The sequence below is a fragment of the Odontesthes bonariensis genome, chromosome 7, assembly GCF_027942865.1.
Source record: "Odontesthes bonariensis isolate fOdoBon6 chromosome 7, fOdoBon6.hap1, whole genome shotgun sequence".
Taxonomy (NCBI): domain Eukaryota; kingdom Metazoa; phylum Chordata; class Actinopteri; order Atheriniformes; family Atherinopsidae; genus Odontesthes; species Odontesthes bonariensis.
Window position 1 is genome coordinate 29,581,972 of NC_134512.1, and position 18,363 is coordinate 29,600,334.

An 18,363-nucleotide genomic window follows, 5' to 3' on the forward strand; every position below is an offset into this window, starting at 1 on the left:
AAAACCTCAGTGTTTAAGATAAAGGAAAAGCATGAAAACTACTGGTGGATGTGCGCTTTATCATGCTGTCAGGCCACCATGATCAAAAAAATCCCCATGGGGCTCAGGAGTACCTTCACCAGGAAGGCGAATCTTCGGGTTCAATCTCAGATGGACAGAGAGACAGTGGACACGGGATCTGTGGTTGGATGAGTCCACATTTTAAAAAACTGACTTCTGGTTAGCGCCAAAAATTCAAATTATTTGATGCCATAGACTTTTATCAGAGAAAGGTGGAAAATCAGGATGCAGAGGCGAATGTGAAGTCGAGGTTATTTCAACAGGACAAGGCCGGACCTCTTCGGGCTCAACTCCCAGCGTGTCTTCATGAACACAGAGTGCGCGTGCTGGACAGGCTCGCTGCTGTCCAGATCTGTCTCCCGTCGAAATGGTACGGAGCATCGTGAAGAGGGGAAGCAGACCACAAGCACAGACTGCTGGGCAGCTGAAATCTCGTATTAAGCAAGAATTGCCACAGATTCCTCTGAAAAACCGCAACAATTAATTATCCTTATCCCTAAATTTGAGGTTATTAATATTTTCTAAATACAAGGAAGTTAAAGACGCTCAGTCTTAGGATTCATATCTATATATTCAATTTGCAAAAGAATGAAAAACGGCAGATTGAAGAAAATTTCAAAACTTTCCAGGAAATGTGTTTGTAAAGACAAGCCTATGAGTTCTAAGAATAAGAGGACGCTGTGGAGTAGAGACTGAAAAGCCCTTTGAGGCAAATGTGTTGATTTTTTTTTCTTTTAATCTGCGGCATACCGTGGATGAACCTGACGTGAGGTCTCTGGATGGTATCGATTACGATTCTTTGCCTCGTTCTGTCTTGTGTGTCCCGCAGTGTTTTCAGGTGGCGCTCAGGATGCTGGACGCCTGCTCGGGGGCAGCTGCTGAACTGCAGAGAGAAGACTTCGACAGACACATCTTCCATCAGCTCCGAGAGGAGACCGATCAGAGCGTCGGCTTAGTGAGTTCGAGCTCCGTTTTCACCTCCAAATGTTTCTGTTGCAGCGTGCTAAGACGAACGTGATAAACTCTTCAAGAACCCCAGTTTTGCTGAGGACTATTTCCAGCTGTCCTCCAAAAAGAATGCGCCTCCAGAATCTACTACGTGGTTCTGTAAAAACACGGGCAGCACTTTAAACTCCCAGACAAACAGTACAGGAGTGTGGGAGGCATTCTAGACTTTCCTAAAGATTATTGAGAAAGTTCATGTAAGCCACTGGTCTGCTGATGTTGATGTTCTTGGAGAATCTCAGCGGCCTCTGTAATGTCCGTCTGTCCGTCAGCTACGGAAGTCGATGTGCCTGGCTCTGTCCAAGATGTGGTGCGATTCCGAGCTACACTACAGAATGCTGGAAAAAGCCTGCATGGATGGAGATACGACGATGGCCGAGTGCCTGATCGAGATGGGCGCCGATATCAACAGGAAGACAAAAAATGAGTCTCTCATTTACCAGGTGAGAGGTTACGGTGTCGAAACCAGGGAAATTGAAGGACATTAGTACCCTGTTTGGACTTGCTGATAGTATAGAATGCCAATGTCGGTTGATCCGACACTTTGGTGCTTACATATTAAGTTTGTCTTCACATATGTAAGATACTAATTTCCATTAGCTTCAAATTGAAAAGAAAGCTAAACTCTGCTGACCCTAATAAGGCAGTGGTTGCCGATGTACGGCGCATCATGAAGGGGAGAATCAGACAATGATGACCACTGGCTGCTGGGCAGCTGACATTTTGTATTAAGCAAGAATGGACACAGACTCCTCAGTAAATCATTAAAAAGTGTCCTTAAAAGGAAAGCTTATCTGATGCATCATAATGAGAAACATGCATCCATCCCAACGGTTGATTAGTATTAAATTTGAGTTTTTTTAATACTGGGGAATTGTTCAGTAAAGACACAATGGTTGTCAAACAGTTAGTCATTTATTAAGGGGAAACTTCACATTTTCTTTTCTCACTTTTCTCAGATTCGGTCTGAGATTGTAAAAGGTTTGCTTCGAGTAGAGGAAAGTTGGCATCCTTTATGGGGTTGCAATGTGGTAGCAAAGCTTCTGAACAAATAAAACTGCTGATGAATTTCCAGGTGTGTGAGAAAGGTGGACCTCTGGAGCTGGTGGAACTCCTGCTCAGCCGCGGCGCCCACGAGCAGCACGTCCGCAGGGCTCTGGCTGTGAGTGTGAAGAGGGGCGACGGGCACGCAGTCATTCAGCTGCTCGGCCGTCTCGGTCTGGACCTGAACAACAGCGCTCTCTGCCTGGGCGGCTTCAGGCTGGGCCGCCTGGACGCTGCCTGGCTGAGCCCCCTGCTGGCCGAAAGAGGCAGAAGTTACAGCGTACGATACAGCAACAGTAAGCAGGATTTGCTGCCTCTTAGACAAAACGGGCAAACTGAAGCTGTGGACTAAGGATTTTATTTTATTCTTTATTATTTTACGACCGCCCAATTTGTTTGTTGAAAAAGAAAAAGCTCCGAACTGGTGTTTGTTTTCTCTTTTCAAGGTAAAGGTATGAGTTTGGCGAGGTACATTCAGTCTTTCCAGAGGTCCAAGAGCATCAGCTGTTTTTCCAGACCAATGTCCGACCAGTGTCTTACCTCTGGCTACATCTCTGACGAGAGCGACGACTCCAGCTTCAGCGTCGTCTCGGTGGAGGACTGCTTGTTTACCAATGACGACATGGAGAGCGACGGTAAAGAGTTGGAGATGCCGTAACCCTCATAGATGTCCGATAGTTATAGAATAGTATAGAACAGAAAAATACTTACCAGAAAAAGTTACGTCCTCCACGGCATCATCAGGGGTTAAGATTTGGTGAAGAGTAACAGTTTGACCCAAATATGTCAATGTAATCCACTGAGAAGTTCCAACAAAGACACCAAATGTTTTCAGACATGGACTGTGACTGACGCTTTATTAGATTAATACGCCCGATGGAGGGCAGAGTCGGTCAGGCAGATAGTCCCATTCTAATAACGTCTCCTCGCTGTGCTGTTGGCCACTCTTCTCAAAAACAAAGCTGAACATCATGTACTTCATACATTTTTCAACTTCCAAAATGAACATTTTGTGACCCATGATCCTAAGTCTTTGTGTAGTCTCTCGTCCCGCTGATAAGATTTACAGTACTGTGCAAAAGTCACGAGCCACCCCTCATTTCTTTAGATTTCTCCTCGAAGCAGTTAGCCTTTCTCGTTATCTTCTAAAATGCTCTTGAGCAACAGTTCTCCAGGTTTCTGTGGGCATTGGCAGTCCAGAATTTATTTTACCAAGTCACTGAACACTGAAATTAGTTTTAACACACATTTGACACTTTGTCACTAGCAGCCTGCTACAAAGACATCCATCCATCCATTTTCTATACCCACTTAATCTGTCGCGGGGGGGCTGCAGCCTATCCCAGCGGTCATCAGACAAGAGGCAGGGCACACCCTGGACAGGTTGCCAGTCCATCACAGGGCCACATAGAGACAAACGAGACAAACAACCACACACACTCACTCACAGGGACAATTCTAGAGACACCAATTAACCTAACATGCATGTTTTTGGACGGTGGGAGGCAGCCGGAGTACCCGGAGAGAACCCACGCATACATGGGGAGAACATGCAAACTCCACACAGAAAGGCCCCAGCCGGAAGTTGAACCTGGAAGCTACAAATACATGTTGTTCCAATTCCTTTTGTTGGTTATACAAAAAAAATATAAAAGATGACAAAAAAAAAAGCATGTTTACGCCAGCAAGGTGATTCTCAATGAATTATGAGCCGAAAACTTGGCTCAGCGTGCTCATATCTCAGTGTGATCTCGATTCATTTTCGGAAACTGGACAAGTTGAAGACAAAAGAAGAAGTGTCTGACCTAAAAACTATGTCACGCTAGGTCAACTAGCCCAGTATCTTCTTTTTTGGGGGGGGGGGGGGGGGGGGGCTTTTATGCCTTTAATGGACAGTTGAAGAGAGACAGGAAGCAGAGAGAGGGGGAATTACATGCAGCAAAGGGCCGTCCGATCCAGGACTCAAACCGGGCAGCTGCAGTGAGGACTGTAGCCTCTACACATGGGGCACCTGCTCAGCCCACTATGCCACCGACCACCCCAACGAGCTGTCTCGTTGATGTGAGGACCTAAACGCAGACGCTGCCAGCAGAGGTGAAAGTGATAACGGAGTTTATTGAGTTGAAGTGGTGTTTTGGGGGCGGCTCCGGGAAAGAGATGCTCTGATTACAGGAAAAAATGGTTTGGAGGGTTGAGAGGAATGATAAATCCAATATTGATCGCAGGTGAGTCCTTACTGATTTCAAATGGGAATCCAGGTAGGAGAGGAGGGTGCTGGCTGCACGCCGGGGCTCTGAGTCAGCAGTGGGGCGAGCAGGCAGGCAGGCAGTGAATGATCCAACTGTGATGCAGATCCAGGCACGAGCTACCTGAGCTCAGAGACCAGGAAACAGGAGCAAGACTGTGGAAGACAAAGACACAAGGTAACGCTGAGAAAAGGGTTTTCTCTGGAGATATAGAAGGGAGCCGTATTGCCACTCAGGAAGTGAGATAATCTGGCGAAGACTGGAGCTCCTGCAGATCCTTAAAAAGGGTTTTCTGACGAGGGTAGATGAAGAACAGGTGCCCCAGACTCCCAGGAAACCTGCCCCGCCCTCACCTAAGACTGCGAAACCAAACAGAAACAACAGCCAAGCATGATCGTGACACTGTCTACAGCAGATGAACAGTATTTGTTCATCTGTTCAACACATACTGTTCATCAGTATCTGATTCAGCTGCTGTTCACTGAATGAAGCCTCATCAGAAACGGTCTCCATGGAAGGGTGGCTGTCAAAAAGCCATCCTGAAGGAAGGGAAACAGGGAGAAAAGGCTGAGCTGTGCCAAATGACTCAAGAAGTGGACTGAAAATCAGTGGCAGCAGGTCTGATGGAGGGATGAATCCTCCCCAGAGCCCAGACCTCAACACTACTGAAGCAGTGTGGGATCATCTGTACAGAGAACGGAACAAAAGGCAGCAAACATCCAAAGGAGAGCTTTGGGGTGTCCTTCAAGAAGCCTGGAGAACTATTCCTGAAGACTTCTTAAAGAAATGACAGAAAGCTAGTCTAAGAGGGTTCAGGCTGTGTTGATACCAAACACTGACTCATTAAAGTAGTGCAAACTCTGCGTTTTCCTTAAATACTGTACTTACTTGTGTTTTTATAAATCGCTTCACCTGTGTCCTGTTTGCCTGGCAACATAAATAAATGAGAGGCGGCTCAAGACTTTTGCACAGTACTGTAAATGCTTTTCTGATACATTTCAGTCTGAATTTCAAACTCAGGCCAGTAAGTACGTGAAGGAAAAATAAATTCATTTCATGATTCTTTCTGCTCACATCAGTGTTCAGTTTGCATTTGTCCTTTGAATTGAAGCAAAGTCAAAATGTTCCTCATCTCAGTGGCCCTGCAGCTTCAAATGAACATATTTTAAGCCATATTTGTTGAAAATCATTGATAAAGTTGCTTATCATTAAACCTATGCCTTCAACATCATTACTATGGAGACTTTTGTAGGCTCATAAGCCACCTATTACAGCCTCCTTCTAATTGATTAACGAAAATGTGGATTCATTGCAAGTGTAACATTTGATTTGGGTTCTTATAAAGTTTACCTGGATTTATTTTAATTTTTAATTTATTTATTTCTATAGGAAGCGATTCAGTGTCCGGTCCTTTTTGTCTAAAGTCATATAACAACTCATCAGAGGAGCTGAGGGGGGAATCCTTCAAAAGGAAGCAGGGACGCCGCAGACACGCCAGCGCAGAGGTAAAGGCTTTTTTTTTTTATGCACATCAAGATTCTTCTGTTTTGTCCCAAATTTTGTTACCAACTCCATTTGTCGGCACATTGTTCACTCTGGGGCGTGTGAAAGCTTCTTACGGATGACTGTTAACTTCCAGGTGTTCTCAGTTAGCTCTCCCGTTTCCCGTCTTTTTTTCCTCCCGTTCAGAGCGGACAAACTGAAAGTGAGAACAGCGAGCCTCTGCAAAGAAGATTTGGAAGGACGGGCTCCAGCCAAAAATGTAATTTCATCAGGCTCACTTCTGCTCAGTGGGCCCACTTCGCTTCTTTCTTTAACATCGTGTGCAAATGTCTCTTGTTGTGGAACGTTTACTCGACATTTTGACGAGGTGTGATTGTTGCCTGTTTGTTATGTTTATTGAAAATAATTCCTGCTTCAGTAAAAGAGAAAAGGGCAAAGCTGTATCCACATGCTCCACCACTGCCATGACGAGCGCTAACTAACGACTGTGTTCTGCTCATCAGTGCTGGGTTCTGGTGAGAACTCTGCTGCTCTGCCCAAGGAGAGGGAGAGGATCCGCCTGCTGGACCTCTCAGGGAACGAGTTGGACTCGCTGTCCTGTCTGATGGACGATGCCTTTGTCCAGCAGCAGCTGTGGCATCTCCTCCGCCTGGACCTGAGCCACAACAGTCTGCTGGAGTTTCCTTCTGCCATCTGCCAAGTAATGGTCCGAACAGAGTCACCAGAGATCTAACGATAACAGGGAACGCACGCGGCAGCTTTCTTCTCGTTTGTTTTTTGGTGTGGTTGCAGAGTTTGAAGAGCCTGACCCGGCTGGACCTGCAGGGGAACCAGCTTCAGTCTCTGCCGGAGGAGCTGCTGTCTCTGCCCTCGCTGAGCATGCTGAATGTCTCCCGGAACTGCGTCGGCCCCGAACTGACCTTCGACCCCGCTGTCACCTGCCCGTCACTGAGGCAGCTCAACCTCTCGTTCAACAAAATCACCACATTCCCTCATGAGCTGGGCCGCACCACTGAGCAGCTGGAGGAGCTGTTTATGGAGGGGTAGGCTGTTTGGAAAGGTGGCAGTCTGACACCAATAAAAACCATGTTTGGAGCGTGTTCTTTCTTCAAGAAAGACAATGAATGAAGGTTAAAACGCTACATATTTGCGTTTGTTTTAATATCCCTAAAGAAAGCCTAATCAGGTCTTTGCATGGTGCATCTGCGGCGTTGCAGCAAAGTGAGCACTTTTCCTCTCACCTTTGTCCTTTCAGTAACAGTATAACTGAGCTGTGCACCCCTCTGTGTCTGCCGGAGATCAAGCTGCTGGATGTGAGCAAGAACAGCGTGGAGAGGATTTCTCCTGACTTCCTGACCGGCTGCCCCAAACTGGAAACTTTGAACGCTTCCACGAACAGAATCTGTGAGTGCCGTCAACTTAGCGTTCAGTTTGAAAAAAATTGGGGATGAGAAAGCTATCAGAATGATAGAATTGACATGATATGACATGCGATCCTGTGCAAAAGGAATTTCTTTATGCTGTCCATGTTGTCAGCAAAACAGGAAATAGGTGCAGCGATTGATTCAAACGTGCAAAAGCTAAAGTAAGAGTTTGCACAATTCTTACGGGCTTGAAAGGCAATATTTTGGTGACCACCTTTATTTCTTAAACAATGCCTGAACCCTCTTAGACGAGCTTTGTTGTCATTTCTTAAAGTATTCTTCAGGAACAGTTCTCCAGGCTTCCTGACCGGTTCATCCCTTGGAACGGGGCCTTTTTTAGTGCTCGAATGACACATGGGTCAGTGCAATGTTCCTCTGAAAAATGCTCTGCTTGACGAACTGGACTGAAAATGCATGAAAAAGAAGCCAAAGTGAAATTTTGAAAACGCTCCTGAAAGCCTGGAGAAGTTTTGCTCAAGATCACTTTAAAAGATTGCAAGGAAGTGTGGCTGCTTGGAGGCAAAATGTAAAGAAATTACCTTTTTGGAGCAAAGCAGAAAGGAATCCCTTTCAGGTGTGTTACAGTTGAATTTAGGCATGAGATCCCAACACTATATCACAGTTTCACAGGATCATATATAGAATTTTTGGAACTTATATTAAACATTTAAATAGTGTATAGTACTGAATTACATCTAAAGAATGTATCACCTGACCTTACATACATACAGCTCACACCAACCAGTGGAGGGGATTTATTGTAGGCAGCATCCCTGCTCTTTCTTTCTCTTTTTCAGGGATATGAAACCAGTGATACCACAGGATGGTGTGACAGGAAGTGTTAGTGATTTAGAAAGTCTGACTTTGTAAAACCGCGCTGTACCTTGAAACCGGAAACCTGCCTACGCCTGTTTCGGCAGTTGTCATCGCTGTAAAGGCTGATTTCACATTCATTAATGCACTAACATCTAAAGATGGTCGCTGTCTCCTTAAGGTTCTCTGTCACAGCCACCAGCCAAGATCACAACAGTGAAACTAGCAAACAACAGCTTCTCTCACATTCCTGAGGCCATACTCGATCTCCCAAAGTAAGTCAGACTCTCGCAGGAAAACGTTTGTTCCCTAAGAAGCACTTTAGTCGGTAACAGAGGGGTCCCTGCTTCCTCTCTGTCCAGCTTGCGGTCAGTGGACATGAGGACCAACAACATTGCTGCTCTGCCTGGCCCGGGACTCTGGGTGTCCAGCAACATTCGGGAGCTGATGTTCAGTCAGAACTGCATCAAAGCTCTGGATCTGAGCGGACCAGTGCACAGATGGGCCCGACTGGAGAAACTCCACCTTAGCGACAACAAGCTGACTGAGGTGAAGGATCGCATGCAGGAGTAGATGCACGGCAGATGATTGTAAAGGCCGGCCTTTAATATGGTTGTGTCGCTCGCGTCCAGATCCCTCCACAGATCGGCTTGCTGGAAGGCCTGACCTCGCTGGACGTGAGTCGCAACACAAGCCTGCGGTCCTTCCCAGATGAAATGGGAAAACTCGGGAGACTGTGGGACCTGCCGCTGGACGGCCTTCGACTGCAGCTGGACCTCAAACTCATCGGCAGCAAGACCAAAGACATAATCAGGTCTGGGGCTTTCCGGCCTGCTTTCTGTTGCCATTAATATTAAAGAAACTCTGAATGACAGTCCTTTAACATCATAAACCCCAGTGTGCAAATTACACAAGTGTACAGTTACTGTTGTTTGTAGAAGAGATTTAATAAGATCAAATCCACTCAGCCGCACTGAAAACAAACCCACATGCAGCGTCTGCTCTGGTCTCTTAGATTCCTGCAGCAGCGGCTGAAGAAGGCAGTGCCGTACTACCGCATGAAGCTCATCGTGGTGGGGAATGCGGGCAGTGGGAAGACCACCATGATCCAGCAGCTGATGAAGCTGAAGCGCTGCCAGTCAAACTCAAAGCAGAGCGCCGTTGGCATCGACGTCCTGGACTGGACCGTAAGGGAGCGGGACAAGAAGAAAATGGTGCTGAACGTGTGGGACTTCTCAGGTTGGTCTGCGTATGAAATCAGAAAGTACTCAATTCTTGCACGTTGTAGGACAAGGACTGATTTTCAGCGCTTGTCACCAGGTGCTTTTTCAAGATGCGCAGTTTGACTCTCCGAGTTTCAGTTTTGAGATTGATTTCTCATTAATCCTGGTGTAATGTAGTGTCTCTTCCTGCCTCTTTGCCCCGCAGGTGGAGAGGAGTTCAGTGGCTCTCACCCCCACTTCTTGACGTCAAGAGCTCTCTACCTGGTGGTCTACAACATCAGCAGAGGAGCCAGTCAGGTGGATGCTCTCAAACCCTGGCTCTTCAACATCAAAGTGAGCTCATAAACCGAAGCTAAACCGTGTCAAAAAGCTAAGATGGCTGGAAATGAAAGTATCTGTAGACTGAGATCAGAGGTTTAGTGTGCATGCACGGTTTTCTATGACATGTTTAGAAAAAATGTCTGCAACTTTCCCTCAGGCAGTAGCTCCACTGTCTCCAGTCATCCTAGTGGGAACACACACAGATATGAGCGAGGAGTCGCAGCTCCAGGCCTGCCTGAGCAAAATCGGAGAGGAGCTGCTAAGCCATCAGGGCTTCCCTGTCATCAGGGATTACCACATGGTCTCCTTCTGTGAGGACTCGGACTCCATTGCCAAACTCCGCAAGGCCATCATCAGGGAGGTCGAAAACTTCAAGGTAAAAAGGGAAAAAAAAGCATTTCATTTCCTCTCCCCACATTACCTCTCAACCCGTCTGCCGTTTCTCCCACAGATCCAGGGCCAGCCGGTTATGGGTCAGCTGGTGCCAGACAGCTACGTGGAGCTGGAGCGCAGGCTTCTCCAGGAGAGGAGCGTGGTCCCTCCAGAGTTCCCCGTCCTCAGGCACCACAAGCTTCTGCAGCTCATCCTGGAGAGTCAGCTGCAGCTGGAGGAGGCCGAGCTGCCCCACGCCATCCATTTCCTCAGTGAAGTCGGTCAGTCTGGAGCGGGGCTCGGTTTAAGAGGCTGGTGCTTCTGATGCAAGCTGACATTTCTTTTGCATCTCAGCTGAATGGAATTAGGAATTTTCTTGACATTTCAAACACCGATCGTGCCTCCATGCATCAACACTTTGTGTTTTTGTCACTTTAGGGATTTTATTGCACTTTGATGATCCCGCATTTCAGCTGCAAGAGCACTATTTTATCAACCCGCAGTGGCTGTGCAGCATCCTCTCTCAGGTAAGCACGCATAACACGTACATGTCAATAAGCCCAACTGATTATTGTTAAGCTCTGCAACATTTCGTGATGTATCACAGTTACAGAATGAGCATGAAAAGTTACATGTACAGATCTTCTGGTATGTTATGAGCCTTCCAGACACCTTTCTAAGACTTTTATCCTAATACCCAGTATGACACTTTTAGCTTATTTTATCTTTTTCGATTTTGTTGTTTTTTATTGCTTTCACTGTTCTTTTATTGTTTTTATTTGTTTTTACTTATTCTTCTCTTTATTTATTACCTACTGTAAAGCTCTTCGGTTCATCGTAATGATTGTTTGTAAAGGGCTATATAAATAAAATACATTTACATTTACATTCCAGACATGTGTGGTCATCCAAGGGAAAAAAATTACCTTGGTGGGACAATTTAAATTCAGAGACACAAACTCTCTCTCCACTGGTCACTGTATGTCGTGTTATATGATTGACAAAAGGATGTGTTATCCGTCCTGTGTGTAGAATCTGACATTGAAGAGCTGGGAGCAACCCAAAGGAGTCGTTCAGCGCTCTGTCGTGGAAAAGTTTCTGTTTGAGACCAAATGCTTCCCAAAGAGCCACCTGGTGCAGTTCTTCAAACTTCTGGAGAAGTTTCAGATTGCTCTACCCTTCGGCGAGGACCAGCTGCTGGTGCCCGGCAGGTACGTTTCATTCGTCGAGATCGTCAAGAATGAGACGAGTGCCAACACATGATTGTCTCAAGCACTGACCAGTCATGCCATCATCCACAGTCTGTCCAAACACAGACCTGAAATCGAGCTGCCTCATTGTGAGAACTCGGAGGTGATTGTGCGTCTGTATGAGATGCCGTACTTCCCCATGGATTATTGGTCTCGGCAGATCAGCCGCCTATTGGAGGTCTCCTCTTACTTGCTTTGCGGGAGAGGTAAAGTCATTGCTGCTCCAGTGCTGTTCCTCTGTGCATGATTTAAAGAGAGAAGGCCTTGGTTAATAAAATCTATCTCACACTGTCCTGTCCAGAAAAAGTGCTTCGACCCAACCGGATCTACTGGAGGCGAGGGATTTATCTGAACTGGTCCCCGGAGGCGTACTGTCTGGTGGAGGCTGCTTCAGAAGAAGGAAGTCCCTCCAGTTTTGTCAGAATAACTGTGCCGTCTTCACGGAAAGGTGCCACAACGTTTTTTAAGAACATTTTGAAAGAATCCTGTCCTTTCCTCATGATGCTAACCGCTGTCTCCGCTGTCCCAGGCCGGGTGTTGCTGGGTCAGGTGGTGGACCACATCGACTCCGTGCTGGAGGAGTGGTTCCCTGGTCTGCTGAACACTGACATGCACGGCAGCGGAGAAGCTCTGCTAAAGAGGTGGGCTCTGTACAGCTTTGAGGACGGACAGGAATGGAGCAAGATTCTGCTGGAGGACCTTTTTAGCTATTCTGATCATGGTACATGCTGTGAATCTCACTGAAAGATCTCCTCCTGGACTGATAATACAACTAATGACTTAGCTAAGAATTGTTTTCTAATCTGTGAGATTTAGGTGCAAATTACAGTGAGCTGAATTTCCAAAAGGGATCAGAAACCCCTCATTTGAGTCATCCTGCTTGCATGTCCTCAGCTTTGTTCGCTGTATCTAAGAAATTTCGATATTGCCAATCCTAGATTTTCTGCTGGTGAACTCAGAGGATCCCCGCTGCACACTTCCCATCGCTCAGATCGCCCCTGACTTGGTACTGAGTGACCAGCCTGCGGGAACAATACTGGACAGTGAAGAACTGGAAGTAGACATGTGTAAAGAGAACCGACTAGGTACTGCTTTTTTAGGAGATACGCCATAAGAAGAGCAAGATTCTCTCTGCCTACAACGCTGTTGTAGTTTTGCTTCCAGTGACCTTAAATGTGAACATCTGTATCATCTTTTACAGGCGACGGTGGGTTTGGAACAGTTTATCGAGGCGTCTATAAAAATGAAGAGGTGGCTGTGAAGATATTCAACAAACATGCGTCAGAGCTTTACATCTACAGACTCCTCAGACAGGTACAGCTGAAAAGTCCCTGTTGTTATTGAGTTCTCCACAGTTCAATGTCTCTGACAGCCAAATGTTCCTTCCTTAACCCTAATCCCTGATAGGGGACATTTTTGTCAACTTGGGGTGTACTTTCTCCTCTAATTTCACACTAGAAATAGTGATACTCATCATATTTGGTCCAGTTGTGCATTTTTTACTATTTTTTCAAATTTAAAACACACATCATATACAATGGAATTTTTCATTGTGTAGAAAAAAAAACTCATATACTGGTATTTCAAGGGTTAATTTTTAAAAAATAATTGAAAACTTGGTGATTATGATCAGAACTGAAGTGGAAGAAAAGATTTTTTTTTTAAAAGTGGAAAAAAATATTAACATATGGTATCTTCGGGATCATTTTAGAAGGGGACAAAAATGTCCCTTTTCAGAAATTAAGGAGTTTTTTTTTTTTTTTAAATAGGCATAACAAAAAAAATTAAAATCCCTAAAAATCAATGTTGTTGCTAATCATTGACATGTCCCAGACCATAATTATCCCTACTCAATAATTCCACTTTGCATTCCATATTTTAAAAATACTGGCACCTGAAGGCTTAAAATTTGGGCTAAAAAGTTCAAATTGGCATCTAAAGGGTTAATTTTTTGAAAATAATTGAAAACTTGGTAGTTATGATCAGAACTGAAGTGGAAGAAAAGATTTTTTTTTTAAAAGTGGAAACTTCGGGATCATAATAATGGAATAAAAGATCTATGGAAGAAAAAGCGGTTGTTTCCCCGCAGCCCTCTAGAAATGAAATTGTTTAACAGCCTTTTTTTTTTTTAGAACAGAACTGACCAGACCCTGCCTGTCATTGTGTCTCTCCTTCATCGGTTGCTTTTCAGGAACTGGTGGTGTTAGGTCGTCTCCGTCACCCCAGCCTGGTGGGTCTGCTGGCAGCCGGCTCAGCTCCTCAAGTCCTGGTGATGGAGCTGGCTATGCGAGGCTCTCTGGATTCCCTCTTTGAGCACGAGAACAGTAGCCTCAACCAAAAGCTCCAGCACAGGATCGCCCTGCAGGTGGCAGATGGACTCAGGTAGGAATGACTCGACGTCCTAAAAAACTTGTCCTCGGTTGTCTTATTCGAAGTTTGCACACAAGCTATGAATGTCTTACCTCGTTCATGTAACAAGCAGTACTGCATAAACAGATCTGAGGTCAATTAAAGGGATAGTTCGCCTCTTTTGACATGAAGCTGTATGACATCCCATATTAGCAATATCATTTATGAACATTTTCTTACCCCCCGCTGCGTCCTGTGAGCCGAGTTCCAGCCTCGTTTTGGCGTTGACAAAAGTAGTCCGGCTAGTTGGCTGGGGCCACAAAAATAAAGTGTTTTGCTTCTCAAAACAATATGCATTCAAAAGAGTAATACATTTGCATCACAAAATCGTTCTCCAGTAAAAAGTCAGACCTCACAATCACTTGGCACTATTTTCTCTCTACCTTCGTATCACTACGGGCTGTGTAGACCGTGCAGACCGAAATGCAGACCCAGCAGTAAACACTGTAACGGGTGCGGCTGTCAGCAGGCGGCTGCACGCATTGATACGAAGGGAGAGAAAATAGCGCCAAGAGAATTGTGAGGTCTGACTTTTTCCTGGAGAACGATTTTGTGATGCAAATGTATTACTCTTTTGAACGCATATTGTTTTGAGAAGTAAAACGCTTTATTTTTGTGGCCCCAGCCAACTAGCCGGACTACTTTTGTCAACGTCAAAACGAGGCCGAAACTCGGCTCACAGGACGCAGCGGGGGGGGGGGTAAGTCAATGTTCATAAATGATGTTGCTAGTATGGGATGTCATACATCTTCATGTCAAAAGAGGCAAACTATCCCTTTAAGTGAAGAGCTTTTGTCAAGTTACCCATGTTAGGAGGAATCAAATCATAAAATGTTTACCTAAAACATTGCCTAAAATGACACCTCTTTGTCTTTTCACTTACTGATGGCCAGCTAAAGCTTATTGAGCCCATAGAAAGTGAGGTCTGATAATCCAAAATGATCTCCTGCACAAGATGGGGAAAAAAAACATGAAAAAAACATGAAATAAAACATGGAAACATTTGAAAATGAATCCCATTCAGTCACTGTGTGATCCCTGTGATCAGGTACCTTCACTCCGCCATGATTATCTATCGAGACCTGAAGCCCCACAACGTCCTCCTGTTCAACCTGAAGACCGACTCTGAGATCGTCGCCAAGATCACAGACTACGGTATCGCCCAGTACTGCTGCAGCATGGGAGTTAGGAGCTCGGAGGGCACACCAGGTGAGACCGACACAAACCTTTTACCTTCTCCTAAACCCCGAAAGAGATTTTTGCCCCCAGATGTGACATCCTTACGGGTTAAGCAGTACTCCATTCTGAGCTGAATGCTGTGTATCTGCCAGGTTTCCGAGCCCCAGAGGTCGCCCGCGGTAATGTGATCTACAACCAGCGGGCTGACGTGTTCTCCTTCGGCCTGCTGCTCTACGACCTGCTGACGTGTGGCGAGCGCATTTCAGACGGCATGAAGTTCCCCAGCGAGTTCGATGAGATCGCAGTGCAGGGGAAACTGCCAGGTAATGAATAAATCAGTTGTTCTGACCATCAGACCGGTCATTTCTCAATCTGTTCTTATTTTTCTGAGGCGATCGGCCACCGTTTGCAGATAGTTTTTTTTTTTGTTTTTTATAAACTTTTATTCTTTTGAGAAACATTTATACTTTGTTCATATTTTTCTTGATATTCGTGAACATGAATCCATAAATCATCCATTTTGATGATCTGAATTAGTGAGAGTGTGTTAACGTGACTTTCACTTGTAGAAAGAATGGTAGGAAAATGAAATGTTCTTGCACAGATCCAGTGAAACACTATGGCTGCTCACCGTGGCCCGGCTTTCAGGCGCTAATGAAGGACTGTCTGAGGGGAAACCCCCAGGATCGACCCACGTCTGCTCTGGTGAGAACCTGAACGCCGTGTGACGGCTGCTGCTTTCATTTTTCTTGGGGTACAGACAGGGGAGCAGGTGAAAAAAAAAAGACAGAGTAGTGTAGAAACTGTCGTACCGTAGTAAAGTAGCTGTGTTTGTAAGTAAGTAATCTTTATTTGGACAGCGCCTTTCACAGACCAGGGTCACAAAGCGCTTTACAGGTACAATAGAAACACACAGTCGGGAAGTACATAAAAGTACAAGTTTAAAAGGCCAAGGCAACTCAGTGACAATCATAGCAGCCCTAAGACAATTAAGAAAAAACCTGAACAAATAAATAGGTCTTAAGTTGCCCTTTGAAGGCGTCAACAGACTCCATCGAACGCAGAGAGAACGGAAGAGCTTTCCAAAGCCTGGGAGCAACAGCCAGACCTCAGATCCCGAGCTGGGGTGTAAGGCTGGATCAGATCACTGATGTAAGGTGGAGCCTGACCATGCAATGCTCTGAAAGTTAAAACCAACATTTTAAAATTGATCCTAGAGGTAACTGGCAGCCAATGCAGAGCTTTAAGAACAGGGGTTAAGTGAGTCCTCCTATTAGAGCGGGTCAGAATTCTGGCTGCAGAGTTTTGCACTAACTGCAGGCGAGACAGCTCCTTCTTGTTCACACATGAAAACAAACTATTACAATAGTCCAAACGCGAAGACACAAATGCATGAATGATCAGCTCCAAATCATTTTGTGACACCATTTTCCCGAGTTTGGAGATGTTCCTCAGTTGAAAAAAAGCAATTTTTAGTCAGCTGTTTGCAGTCAGTCACTGTTTTTCGACTGCAGCTAACAGTGACTGACTGAAAAGCCTTTTTTGTGCAGGTGTTCGACAGGCTGAACTCAGGTGAAATGCTGTGTCTCATGCGGGAGCTTAAGGTTCCCCGGGTGCTCAGCGCTGAGTGCATCGCAGTGAGCTCTGGAAACGCCGACGGCCCGACTTCCAGCCACGCAGCCTGGCTCGGCGGGGGCAGCAGCACCCAGAGGCGGGGCTTCGTCACAGCCGTGGACCTGGACACCAACACCGTCACCACACAGGTGATGCCACACGCTTAGTTTCTATCCATCTAAAGGGACTTAAAACCTTCTAGTTGTGTGATAATAATGTTTAGCTTTAGATTCAGTGATTTAGTGCCACTGGGATGCTGGACAGATGTTTCACTCCTGAGATAAAATCTGCTCCACTTTGAGCATCAACTGCAGCAGTAACACAGCAGCTGTGAGCAGTATCTCAGTGGCCACGCCTCACAGTTCATATTCACAGGCAGGCTATTTCCTTTGTAAACAGGAAGTGGACACCAGCCCCATCCTGTGCCTCGTGACGGTCCAGATCCCGAACATGGCCTGCGATTGGCTGGTGGCTGGCACGCAGTCTGGCTCCTTACTGGTCATCAGCACGCAGGACGTGTCCACTTGGCACTACCTGCAGGGCCTCACCGATGCTGTCACCTCGCTGTACTTCCACGTACATCCTCGCCGGGCGTAAGTCTCCGTAAAAGCTCACTGAAAAAGATTTGATCTCCTGTTGAGCCTGCTGTCAGAACTCTGTCGCGTCATAGAAAACCGGCGGCGTTTCTTCAGGCAAAAACAGCTGATTGGTCACGTGACCGATCATATTGGCTCCATACACCCCAGGCTTCAAACCTCAAACAAGTGCAAAACTATTTGACTGAATTCAAAGAATTTTCATGTTTTTACCATTTCCATCAACCTTCAAACATACACATTATAATGTGGATGAAAACGGGACAGATCGTTCCAGCCTCTCACCAATGCTGAGCGACAGGAATGCCAACGTGTGAGAGTACATGGACTTGCCAAAAAGCTGCTTTTGAGAGAGAGATTTTGATTAGAAACAACGGCAACCTCTTCCACACCAATTTCTACACATTCCACCTTTACATGAGAGCTGAATGGGGATTTATCCTGTTAGGAAACAGTTAAGAACCAGGGCAAATGAATCCAAATGTGACTGTTGTGTGAGACTATTCTCTTGTGGAAGGTTGTATTGAATACTGTATTTATATACTTTTTCTTTTCAGCCAGAGAAAGAATTACTTGCTGGCTGGGACAGCAGATGGAATTCTCAGTGTTTATGAGGACTCTGTACTCATGGTAAATACTCAGCAATAAATACAGGACTGCTTTTGTGCTTTTGTTGCTTACATTCCGGCCTCGCATGCAAATCATTCTAACTGTCTCTGCTTCCTGAGCCTGTAAATACGGCTCATTAACGTGTCCCCCTGTTTTCCCAGCAGGAGAACGGGCAGCCGGTTAAAACTCTCACCATGGGCAACGTCAACACTCCGGTCATGTGTCTGGGCCAGTCGGTGCACTCGCTGGACAGCAGGTCTGTGTGGGCCGGCTGCGGAGCCAAAGTCCTCTGCTTCTCTGCCGACTACGACGTCTGCAAGTCCATCGACACCAGACCAAACCTCATTCTCCAGTGAGCCACCGCCTCCGTGTGATTAATGAAGTTCCCAAAGCGAGCAGTTTCCCCCGTAACCGTAGCAGTGTGACAGCGGTGTGTGTCTGCCTGTGTTTGTGTGTTCCCTGCAGGCAGCAGAGGTCACTGAGTGGTGAGGCTTGTGTGTCTCGCATGGTGGTGGATAAATACGTGTACCTGAGCAAATCTGGGACGCCGACCGTTGAAGTTTGGGACAAGAGAAGCGAGAGGATGGTGGACTGCATCGACTGCGCTCAGATTATACGGTAAACGCACACTAAAATATGAAAAATTGTTCTGCAGTTGCAAAGTGAGTTGCATCAACCGCCATCCACCATGTTGC

The 18,363-nt window shown here is 46.0% G+C and overlaps 1 protein-coding gene across 2 annotated transcripts in view; it reads left to right on the forward strand.

Annotated features, from left to right (window-relative positions):
- Nucleotides 1-18,363, forward strand: part of lrrk2 (leucine-rich repeat kinase 2) — a 35,775-nt gene that overhangs the window by 15,024 nt on the left and 2,388 nt on the right. For both annotated transcript variants that reach the window (XM_075470498.1, XM_075470499.1), the window contains exons 17-48: nucleotides 890-1,015; nucleotides 1,338-1,508; nucleotides 2,141-2,405; nucleotides 2,556-2,744; nucleotides 5,745-5,860; nucleotides 6,045-6,117; nucleotides 6,362-6,558; nucleotides 6,651-6,901; nucleotides 7,114-7,262; nucleotides 8,277-8,370; nucleotides 8,458-8,644; nucleotides 8,728-8,909; nucleotides 9,111-9,334; nucleotides 9,524-9,651; nucleotides 9,797-10,015; nucleotides 10,091-10,292; nucleotides 10,450-10,538; nucleotides 11,044-11,222; nucleotides 11,313-11,467; nucleotides 11,563-11,709; nucleotides 11,791-11,982; nucleotides 12,200-12,346; nucleotides 12,463-12,575; nucleotides 13,453-13,643; nucleotides 14,719-14,879; nucleotides 15,002-15,172; nucleotides 15,454-15,554; nucleotides 16,400-16,612; nucleotides 16,863-17,056; nucleotides 17,617-17,689; nucleotides 17,830-18,020; nucleotides 18,134-18,286. In XM_075470498.1, coding sequence (XP_075326613.1) covers nucleotides 890-1,015; nucleotides 1,338-1,508; nucleotides 2,141-2,405; nucleotides 2,556-2,744; nucleotides 5,745-5,860; nucleotides 6,045-6,117; nucleotides 6,362-6,558; nucleotides 6,651-6,901; nucleotides 7,114-7,262; nucleotides 8,277-8,370; nucleotides 8,458-8,644; nucleotides 8,728-8,909; nucleotides 9,111-9,334; nucleotides 9,524-9,651; nucleotides 9,797-10,015; nucleotides 10,091-10,292; nucleotides 10,450-10,538; nucleotides 11,044-11,222; nucleotides 11,313-11,467; nucleotides 11,563-11,709; nucleotides 11,791-11,982; nucleotides 12,200-12,346; nucleotides 12,463-12,575; nucleotides 13,453-13,643; nucleotides 14,719-14,879; nucleotides 15,002-15,172; nucleotides 15,454-15,554; nucleotides 16,400-16,612; nucleotides 16,863-17,056; nucleotides 17,617-17,689; nucleotides 17,830-18,020; nucleotides 18,134-18,286 — 5,243 coding nt within the window. The remainder of the gene's footprint in view (nucleotides 1-889; nucleotides 1,016-1,337; nucleotides 1,509-2,140; nucleotides 2,406-2,555; nucleotides 2,745-5,744; nucleotides 5,861-6,044; nucleotides 6,118-6,361; nucleotides 6,559-6,650; nucleotides 6,902-7,113; nucleotides 7,263-8,276; nucleotides 8,371-8,457; nucleotides 8,645-8,727; nucleotides 8,910-9,110; nucleotides 9,335-9,523; nucleotides 9,652-9,796; nucleotides 10,016-10,090; nucleotides 10,293-10,449; nucleotides 10,539-11,043; nucleotides 11,223-11,312; nucleotides 11,468-11,562; nucleotides 11,710-11,790; nucleotides 11,983-12,199; nucleotides 12,347-12,462; nucleotides 12,576-13,452; nucleotides 13,644-14,718; nucleotides 14,880-15,001; nucleotides 15,173-15,453; nucleotides 15,555-16,399; nucleotides 16,613-16,862; nucleotides 17,057-17,616; nucleotides 17,690-17,829; nucleotides 18,021-18,133; nucleotides 18,287-18,363) is intronic.